Raw genomic sequence first — 10,229 nt, 5'->3', positions numbered from 1 at the left:
TGCTTTCCTCTGCCATTCACTAAAACACTCTTTGCCCTTTCACTGTCCGCTCACCACCATGTTACTCCAGCCCCAGTCTCTCTGAATGTCATGGGCCATCTCTGGTTGCGTCCTGTTCTTTTTATAGCTGGGCAGCTGAAATGTGAGGGGTCATAATGGGAGGATAAATACAAGGGCCAGCAGGCTAGAGGGGTGTCGCAGACTAAGGCTGGATCTTCTCCCTCCCTCTCTCTTCTCTCAGCTCTCCTCTTAACCTCAAAGGTAAAAAAGAAACAAAGAGTTTGGCTGGAAACTTCTTCTTCTTCTCCTTTTTGAAAGAAATGTATAACTTTAACTGGCGTTTTGTGCTCCTTGTTGAATAAGCTGTTCTTGTAGAGCATGAGGCACCTGATCTACATAGTAGAGATGGTGTGTTCTATTTCCTGAAGCTGAAATGTGGTTACTGTGACAGTTAGAGCTATGTGACTGCTCTGCCTCTGGTACAGACTGAAATACTTCGACGCTTTCAATAATGCACCCACAGTTTATTAATGAATGGCGTTTCAGTATATACATCAGTATTTCTGAACAGTTTAGCTCATCTGTCTCCAGTGCTGATAAAGTTTCCACTTCATTGTTTGTAAGAACTCCATGGTGACTCAATAGTTTCAGTAAGCTGTTATTTAAAAGTGTCTGGTTATTTATATTCCTGTACAGTGTCTCACTTCTCTAACAGTAGGATGTGAAGCTATGCACTTCTCTCTTATGTAAACCCTTCTTTCTGAGCCATAGTGCTTTCATTTCCTCACAGTAGTACCTTGATTATATTTAGTTCTGCCTCTTGATAGTGGAGGCACAGACAGGGGAGAGAGCGAGGGGTGTGTACAAGAGGTTTGGGATAGAAGGGAAGGGGGCAGTGAAGGGGAAGGGAAATGTCAGGGATAAGAGGCTAGAAAATGGAATAGGTCATCCACATGCTTGTCATATTTTTACAAGGGTGGTCACATATGTGAAGGTTGAGGCAGAGGAGGGTGGAGGGGCTGTCTGACACCGGATCCCCTGTACCACTATGTATTGTGCCCAGGGGATAGTGTGAAACCCTAGTACATAAAGTGCCTTATGGTACTGGAGCAGTTATAGCTGCAACAACTGCTGCTCACAGTTGAGACACCAGTTGATGTTTGAAAAGAGAGGAAAATGCTGAACCAGATAGTCTGCTTTGTTTAACCACATCCTTCACACAGTTAGTGAACTGTTCTGTTTCCCATGCATTCACACGGGCCACAAACTCAAATGTCATGTTTTGGCGCTTGAATGTCGTTGAACTTTTACCCTCAGGCTTACCTATTCTTACCTATTGACAGGCCATATAGTTTCAATCATCTGATCTTTTGTCTTGCTCCTCCTCTTAATCATAGTCAGGATGCCTCACGCATATCCCTTCCTCACTCCTGAGCAGAAGAAGGAGCTCAGCGATATTGCTCAGAGGATCGTCGCAACCGGCAAGGGAATCCTCGCCGCAGATGAGTCCACTGGTAAACAATTGAAAGAAAATGTATTTTTAAAATGTATTTACTGTTTATAGTAAAAGAAAATTACTCATTCACGATAGCTAACATTTATCTGAAAACTGTTGAAACAGTACAGTCCACAAATGGATCCAGTTTTTAGCTATCTTATTGTTTCACAACCTCTAGGCAGCGTGGCCAAGCGCTTCCAGAGCATCAATGCTGAGAACACTGAGGAGAACAGGAGGCTGTACCGTCAGCTCCTCTTCACCGCTGATGACCGCATCACTCCTTGCATTGGTGGCGTCATTCTTTTCCATGAGACCATGTACCAGAAGACCGACGATGGCAAGTCCTTCACCCAGTACCTCAAAGACAGAGGCATGGTGGTGGGCATCAAGGTCGACAAAGGTGTTGTCCCCCTGGCCGGAACCAATGGCGAGACAACCACCCAGGGTGATCAAAACACAGATCTAGACACAAAGAGAGAATCTGCAACATATTTTCATACCTCTGTCTAACTTCATCTGCTCCCTCTTTTACAGGTCTTGATGGACTGTATGAGCGCTGTGCCCAGTACAAGAAGGATGGTGCTGACTTTGCCAAGTGGCGCTGTGTGCTGAAGATCACCCCCACCACTCCCTCAAGACTGGCCATCATTGAGAATGCCAATGTCCTGGCCCGCTATGCCAGCATCTGCCAGATGGTGAGACATAACAGACAGATGCTGAAATCAGTGTGGAGGCTTTCCACATCATTTTACAAGCTTCATGGCAAGGACAGATCTATGTATAGATGTTATCATACGAAAAACATGTAAAACATGTAGCTATTGTGTTTGCTTATTTATTTAAAAAACAGATATATCAGTTCGAATACCATCTTTACTAATATCAAATGATTTTTAACGGCCCCAAAAGCATGACTTGACTTCCACTAATTATGAAAAAAGTGTTATTTTTGTGTTAGTGTTACTTCCTTCTTGGGTGGAACTTATATGATAAGACACACATTTGTTCACCAATAACCTGATAACACACTTCAAAACATGTTGTTTCCATGCTGTCGTTTTTCTCTGAAATGCTGGCATAGTAATTTAGTAGTAATAGTTTATTTTACTCACCACTGAATTACTGTTAGGTCTCTTTTAACCAATAAAGAAATTACATTATTACACATTAGTGTTATCTATTTTTACTGTGAATTGAGACATAGAGGTAACCATTTTAAACCTTGATCTAAATACTCTTGAAAACTGAACAAAACACATAAAGTGTAGATTTATCGCTCTGTCTCTCTTCAGAAAACACTTCGACAAAATAATTAGATAATACTTCCTCAAATCTAAAACCACTGAAACCTAAACATAACATATACAGCACGTCCCTACTGTGGTTTTTATTTTTTGCCTCCTTGCTAACAACTTGCCTTTTGTCTCTCCCTTCCTCAGCACGGCATCGTCCCCATTGTCGAGCCTGAGATTCTCCCTGATGGTGACCATGACCTGAAACGCTGCCAGTACGTCACTGAGAAGGTTCTGGCTGCTGTCTACAAGGCCCTGTCTGACCACCACGTCTATCTGGAGGGCACCCTGCTCAAACCCAACATGGTTACCGCTGGACACTCCTGCTCACACAAGTACAGCAACCAGGAGATTGCCATGGCAACTGTTACCGCCCTGCGCCGCACTGTGCCCCCTGCAGTTCCTGGTGAGCTAGATGCACACGATACTGTCTTGTTGACATGCATACATACATACACACGCAAATGTCACATTGGCATTCAACATGTCTATAGAAGTGCACTGATAAACTCTCATGCCCCACCTGTACAGGCATTACCTTCCTGTCTGGTGGCCAGAGTGAGGAGGAGGCCTCTGTCAACCTGAATGCCATGAACCAGTGCCCTCTGCACAGGCCCTGGGCCCTGACCTTCTCATATGGCCGTGCTCTGCAGGCTTCTGCCCTGAAAGCCTGGGGTGGCAAGAAGGAGAATGGAAAGGCATGCCAGGAAGAGTTCATCAAGAGAGCTCTGGTATGTGTAAATATAAATTAAAGATGTGTTATATAAAGTAGTGAAAGTTCTGGAGGAACTGTATGCATTGTAAGAAGATATCACTACTGTATTGTGCATTCAATAATACTGTCCTTTTTGCCCCTTACAGGCTAACAACCAGGCCTGCCAGGGAAAATACGTTTCCTCTGGTGGCAGCACTGCTGCCGGAGAGTCACTGTTTGTGGCTAACCATGCCTATTAAGCATGGACACTCACAAATTTCCTTTCCACCTTCTCCCCACTACTATTACGGCCATGTTCTCTTAGGCACTGCCTAACAGCGCTTGGTAAAAAGAGAAAGAGAAAGATGGAAAATAAACTTTCCTTTGGGTTGTTGCTGCAGCTGGAAGATCCTGAAAAAATGTTCTGCCTCCATTCCCTTACATTTCATTTTTAAACACCTTTTGTCAGGTGAATATTCCCACTCTCTTTTTACACAACTTGTACTATTTTTTCCTTGGTCTGATTCCACCAAGTACAGTGCACAAGTAAACTGATAACCATGGAATAAAGTATTTACCCTAACATGTTGTTTGCATAATGTTTATGTAAGGTCAGTAAGAAGCTGTGTCCTGATATTACTGTGACAGAAGTAACATTACTAGAAAAATAAAAAAAACAATAAGGAGGATCTCTACTTTTTAAACAATATTCCTTCACTTAATACCTTGAACTAAAGCATGAGTGTGTGGGTATAAAGTTTTAGCTGTAGAAGTTAAGAAAATATCTGTAAAACAGCACTAACAGCAAAGGTCTTACGTTATAGCAGTGTCAATTGGCACTTGATCCAGACTACAATAGAGGTTAATAATTTAAATCCTCAATACTGACTGGATCGGCATGAATTTTTAAACATATTGTATACTAAATACATACCCAGCAAATGACTGTATGTGGCTGTAAAGTGAAACCAATGCGTAATTGCCCAAACCTGCAGTTCCTCAAAAGGCCACCTGGGGCTGGCTACAGAACGAGCTATAACTCAACTATTCAAATTATATTGAGGCTTAAAGTTATGCATAATTAACAGCATGACCGCTTTGATTGACAGGTGGGTGCCATTACAGGTGTCTCCTAGGCATCATTCAGTTTGCCTTAGGTCCACTGATGATCCACGTCTTTGCCAATTCTTAGATGAGCCAGGAGGCGGCAGAGCCACCACACTCTTCATTATGGTTGATGTCACGGACATGACGTCCATATTTATAATGTCTGACTGCAACGTTACACATTTTACACAGGTAACGTTAGCTGGCTAGCATGCTTCCATAGTAAATATTACCATGCCCCCATGCAGGTCGTGCCCTTCAGGCATTATGAGCACATACTAGGGGTTGGGTAATATGCTAACTGTGAGTATGGTAACATGCTCGCTAAATGATTATAAAACACCTACAGTTTTAATACTGGGGGAAATAATTATACACACACACACACACACACACACACACACACACACACACAGTACATAGACAATGCACTCCTGCAGCTTAACCCATGTCTCTGTAAATGCTGAATCAGTCTCATTTTTCACAATTTCACACACATCATATTTATGTTTATTGTTTTACTGTGAAGTTAGTTTGTGGGAACTAAACATACAAGATACAGTGTTTGTGTACAGTATTGAAAAATCACAAACTAGCTGATTCATATAGGCTGGATAAGGATGCTCTTAATATGAGACACTTTCTACCTATCTCACACTGATTCTCTCTTAAAAGAACAACCAAAGTTCATGATTCTCAGTGCTTCATATTCTCATTCATTAAAATACATACTAAACTTAAGTACTATTGATCGCCCAGCACCATTTCCCTAAACACCTTCAAGTCTAATCCGAAACTTGAAAGCTTAATAAGACAAGACAAACATACCACAAGAGAAGAAGAAGAGGTGAAGAGGTTGCATAACACTGTGCTACAGAGTTCAAATGTGCTGCATGAAAATGACTGTAATGACCACAAAAGCAAACTCAGTTGCAACAGCTGATGATGTTGTAGTCTGCGGAGCCTCTGTGGATGTGCTGCGACACGTAAAGCTGTCATCTTGGTCGGAGCCACTGGAGCTAAATGTCACAAAGCTAACATTTGCCCCGGTCACTTGATCCATGATCCAATTCTGGAACTCAGACACTCGGGCAAAGACCTCAGGTATACCAGATGTGGCACAACCTAGTCCAAAACTGGTAATGCCAGCTTGGATCCACTTTGAGCCTTGTTTGCATTGCAAAGGTCCACCGGAGTCACCCTGAAAGAGGATAGACTACTGGTGAGATGCACAAAATAATTTGTCTGAAGTAGCCTCACTTAGCCTAGCCTGGCACATTCTCACTGACAATAACATTTTAATAGCAAAAATTAAGTTTTATGGTACCAAAATTGATAAAGAAAGATACAAGAAAAATATTTTTAACTACATGCGTGAGTATACAGATTTTTCTTCTGATATTTTGGCAGTTTAAATGTGGAATAAAAAAAATCAAAAAAATCTTACAAAACAAACGCGTCTGTTATCTTGCCCCGCACAAATCATTTGGTCAGTGATGTTTGCAAGTGGTGATATGAGGTAGCTGCAGGCGCACTGTTTTCTTCCAATGACAGGAATCTGAATCTCCTGGAGTGGTAAGGATTCTGGCAAGGACTCTGTGGCAGAGAAAATTCCTGTTGAAATAGCCTTTTGACAATGCAGTAGTTCCTGCACCATAAACACTCATTTGTTTATGTGTCATAGTCACAGCCGCTTAATGCTAATGCCAGTATGTTGACAAGTTTTGATTTGATAATGACGCTTAATGAAAAGCCTTCATACCATTCATTCCAAGAAAACCCCAGCCAGTGGACCAGCAGGGAGTGGAGTTGTGGAACTCGCTGGTGTTACTTGCCAGGCAGACAGGTCTGATGTAGTCACTAAAGTTGACAGGGGTGCTGAGTTTCATTAGGGCAATGTCATTGTTGAGCAAGGAGTTGTTGTAGTTAGGATGGACGATGATCTGGGACACTGTGCGGTTCACCTCATTAACATTAGGGCCCCTCTGAGTCTCTCTCCCAAAGTAAAGTCTCCAATGGCTGGTTATGTTTCTGGATAAAAGAATAAATAAAAACTGATTAAATCAGTCAACCAGTGTCTTGTGTTAATGGCCCACTGCTCATACTACAAGTCCTACAATGCACTGTAACAGCCACAAAGGTCAAAATATTGGCCATTGGCCAGGACCTGTGCACCACCCTTCCCCCCGTTGCTTTGGTTGTTTATTGACACAATAATGAGTGGATGGACGCACAGCAACATTAAATATTATTGAAAATATTATTAAAAATAACAATAGAAGTTTATGAATGCATGTTTATAATCAGTATTCTCAGCTCCAGGACTGTGGGGCCGTGTCCACTTAAATGTGTCAGATGAATTCAGAAACTTACATGACTAACTCTGAAACTCTCTGAGCAGATGAATTAATTTGTCTCTCTGCTAGGGGTGCAAGGGTATGCTCAGGTGATGTTAGATGACCTAGAGCAACAGCATTGTATGGGAATAAATTTAGATCTATAACGCTATAAAAAACTTATTGATAACTGATAACATTGCAGGGTGAAAATAGGACACACACAGCACACAGCCAGACAAGCCAGAGCAGCAATGAGTTATTCAGACCATCAGGAGAAGAATAAGAAATATAAATCTGCAGATTAATGAACGTGTGGCGTGAGAACATGTGAAAATTGTTAATTGCGTGGGTCTTTCAGTCATTGTATGAGAGCTGGTGGCCCCTAAGTTAGTCAGTCAACTTAACACTGTGCAAAGTGTGATGAGCATGCAACATGTGGTTTCCACTTTCTGTCTCAATACAACCGCATAGAGTGTTTATGGCAGCAGCTGACACTGATACTAAAATAGATAAGTTAGACTGCAATGATGATGTGAATTACCAATTGTATGTATATCAGTAACGCAACATAGTTGAAGGATATATCAGTTCAGGAAGGATAGTTAGTGTATGAGTATTTTTTAAATACAAATGCATTAAACCTGTGAAGGCTTCTAGTTTTTGCAACACAAACACACGTCCTATATGTTTGTCTGACTGAATGAGTTTCACTTACGTTAGTATGCAGTGGGCTGCCGTGAGTACCCACTGGTCACTGATGAGGGTCCCTCCACAGATGTGAAAACTTCTGCCTGAAACAGTGAAGTGCACACTGACCTGCCATGGCCATGATCCAGCTGTGGCATTGTCACCACCCACTATCCTTGTGTTAAGAGGTGCTATTCCACAATCTGTTAGAGCATAGACAACCGTTTGTGAGTACAAATGCAGTAAAGTGTGCTGAGTTATTCATTCATTTTGTAGTTGTGTTCATTCAAAGTTTGTGTTTGTTGTTTTTATGGCTGTATGCAAGACATGAAACGTGGCTGCTCTTACCTTGAGCCGTTGACTCTGTAGGAAAGAGATGAAAAAGTTATTTACATCTGTTTACCTCAATGTGTGTGTTTGTGTGTTTAAATTCGATTCGAGAAATACAGCAAAACCTTCCAAGCATACTGTGGTATTAATCATGTTGTATCTATAGACACAAGGTGGCACTAGAATTCCAGACGCTTCCTCTCGTTGCACCATTATAGGATTTTTTTTTATCTGAATCTGTCCCCGTTTTTAAAAACTACATATTTTGCAGATGATTAAAAAATAGATGATGTGAATTAATACAAATCTCAAAATAGGTTCTAATCTCTAAGTATGATTGTGAAAGAATGGCCCCTAAAATGTCCATTTAATTATTTTTTTTAAACATTTTTTTTTTTTTTGCTGTGACTATGCTTTATATGTCTGTGACCTCTTTCCAAGTTTTGACTCCATCATTTAGAGTTATTATTTGAAAGTACTGCCTCATGTTCTTCTACTTTCATGCCAATATTACACATGTATTGTGTTTTGAATCCAGAAAGAGGCAATTCATCATCCCAAATCCCTTAACAATTACTGACGTACTATACCAGTTATTGACTAACCACTTAAGATAAAACTTCTCTGAATCGTTTACAGACATTCCAATATTGATAATTATCACTATTGAGTTTATAATTCACTATAAATAATTATTTGATACACTATACTCTGTACACTACAGCAGACCTCCAATAAAAACTGTCTGTATAATCACATTTAGAGGTATTTGAAATGTTTAAAAGGAAAACAGACATAATGCGATACATACATACATACATACATACATACATACATACATACATACAAAGCTCACCTTGCCCAATGAGGGCTGTACACATCAGGAGTATCCACACAGTCCAGTCTGCCATACTGTACCGTCAATACCCTTCTGCCTTCAGTAATTACACCGTTTTACTTTGTCATTCCCTCACCCTTCTATTTGTATCACCTCATAGCACTTAAAACCTGTTCTTCTTGTTTCCCTGAGCACATTTAAAAAATGCTCCAAAGTCTTTATGTCCAAACAGCAATATGTCTTTTGTTGAATGACCACACCACACACAAGTATTTGAATTTTGAAAAAACATAGAGTTTGTATGTGGCATTATTCTTACATAACGATAGTTGTACAAGCAAAAGGCCTTAGTACACTGTCATACAGGTTCTGACTGTGTGTATTGCTGCTATTTAAGCTGCAGTACAACAAAAGTGTACATCTATTTTGAACTCTGCCCTTCAAATCTCACAGTGTTTTGTGGTTTTCGCTCTGGCGTTCTGCTGTCAGTATCAGTGTCAGTAGCAGCAATGTGTGTGTGTCATTTTGATGTTGCAGCAGGTAAAGGTGGGGCTAATTCGTAAAACTTGATATATTGATTATATTACACATCATAGCTCATTATTTGATTATATTCTGTTTTAAAATCACCTGAATCTGCAAAGCAACTAATTCAAGCTGTCAAAAAAATGTGGTGACGTATAAAGTAAAATGTTGTACATACTACAAACAAGGAAACAAGTTTACCCTTAGTGGTCTGACATTGTTAACTCTGTAGAGGCTTCGGCATTATGTACCTATCTGTTGTGTCTATGGAGTGAGACAATCGTGTCCTCTGACCTCACTTAACATAGTAACGACCAGAGTGGTCTCTTCTCTCCTAAATACAGACATACAGCTGCTCTGTGTGTCTCACAACCTAAGGTAACACCTAACACGATCAGGACATCTGCATGACTCTGTGTGAACCCCATATGTGGCATGCTTGTTTGATACAGAAGATAAGTGACTGAAGCAAAGATGTTTGTTTATTATAACAGATGATATGTGATGATTAAATACTTTGTCACTTTGTCACAGTGTGTTTGAGGGGCGTCATCCCTGAGCAGCAGGGTTGGTGGTGACACTGCTAAGGATAGCAGCAAGATGAGAAGATAATAATGCAGGTGTTTCACTGTCACTAAGCAAAAAGTCTAAGCATGCCAAAAAACTGCCTAACTTTCAGATTCATTTCTTCACCCAGCACCCTATCACGTATCCACATAACACACATATTTCCTGCTATTATTTATCCCGTCAGCCAAAACCTGTCAAAGCATTGCAACCACGGTGTGACAGTTTTCATAGTTCTCGTTAGTGACGCTGTAACGTGAACGTTAGCATGAGATTGTATGTGGCTCTGTTTTGGAAGAGGGGGGGGTGGAAGACTGCTTTGGTAGCATATGATTTTCCTGAGACTCTGTTA

At 40.8% G+C, this 10,229-nt stretch overlaps 2 protein-coding genes across 3 annotated transcripts; one reads left to right on the top strand and one right to left on the bottom strand.

The window, feature by feature from the left end:
* The first annotated feature begins 148 nt into the window (after positions 1-148).
* aldoab (aldolase a, fructose-bisphosphate, b) lies at positions 149-4,077 on the top strand. 2 transcript variants are annotated; one of them, XM_027289762.1, is made up of 7 exons: positions 149-261; positions 1,398-1,514; positions 1,677-1,943; positions 2,033-2,193; positions 2,938-3,196; positions 3,322-3,521; positions 3,652-4,077. In XM_027289762.1, exons 2-7 carry the CDS (start codon positions 1,403-1,405, stop codon positions 3,742-3,744), a joined length of 1,092 nt encoding a protein of 363 aa, XP_027145563.1. In that variant the 5' UTR covers positions 149-261; positions 1,398-1,402; the 3' UTR covers positions 3,745-4,077. The 2 variants fall into 2 exon arrangements, with proteins under 2 accessions (XP_027145563.1, XP_027145564.1); XM_027289763.1 differs by lacking the exon at positions 149-261 and having other exon boundaries at positions 1,359-1,514.
* A 923-nt stretch (positions 4,078-5,000) lies between these two features.
* zgc:123217 (tryptase) lies at positions 5,001-9,123 on the bottom strand. Its single transcript, XM_010740819.3, has 6 exons — positions 8,804-9,123; positions 7,966-7,980; positions 7,646-7,820; positions 6,354-6,622; positions 6,039-6,187; positions 5,001-5,792 (listed from the first exon to the last, which is right to left on the bottom strand). Exons 1-6 carry the CDS (start codon positions 8,856-8,858, stop codon positions 5,472-5,474), a joined length of 984 nt encoding a protein of 327 aa, XP_010739121.2. The 5' UTR covers positions 8,859-9,123; the 3' UTR covers positions 5,001-5,471.
* Between the last annotated feature and the right edge of the window lie 1,106 nt (positions 9,124-10,229).

This window comes from Larimichthys crocea, chromosome XVI (assembly GCF_000972845.2).
Source record: "Larimichthys crocea isolate SSNF chromosome XVI, L_crocea_2.0, whole genome shotgun sequence".
Taxonomy (NCBI): domain Eukaryota; kingdom Metazoa; phylum Chordata; class Actinopteri; family Sciaenidae; genus Larimichthys; species Larimichthys crocea.
The sequence above is the reverse complement of the archived record's forward strand: the minus strand, read 5'-3'. Positions and strand labels throughout refer to the sequence as shown.

Bases quoted from the DNA above. Each gene is read 5' to 3' on its own strand.
- zgc:123217 (XM_010740819.3), bottom strand. From the start codon at position 8,858: ATGGCAGACTGGACTGTGTGGATACTCCTGATGTGTACAGCCCTCATT. The intron at 6,188-6,353 runs GTATGAAGGCTT...TCTCTGCCACAG, and splicing joins GGGTTTTCTTGGAATGAATG to AGTCCTTGCCAGAATCCTTA. The intron at 5,793-6,038 runs GTAAGATTTTTT...ATCCTCTTTCAG, and splicing joins ATAACAGACGCGTTTGTTTT to GGTGACTCCGGTGGACCTTT.
- aldoab (XM_027289762.1), top strand. From the start codon at position 1,403: ATGCCTCACGCATATCCCTTCCTCACTCCTGAGCAGAAGAAGGAGCTC. The intron at 1,515-1,676 runs GTAAACAATTGA...CACAACCTCTAG, and splicing joins CGCCGCAGATGAGTCCACTG to GCAGCGTGGCCAAGCGCTTC. The intron at 3,197-3,321 runs GTGAGCTAGATG...CCACCTGTACAG, and splicing joins TGTGCCCCCTGCAGTTCCTG to GCATTACCTTCCTGTCTGGT.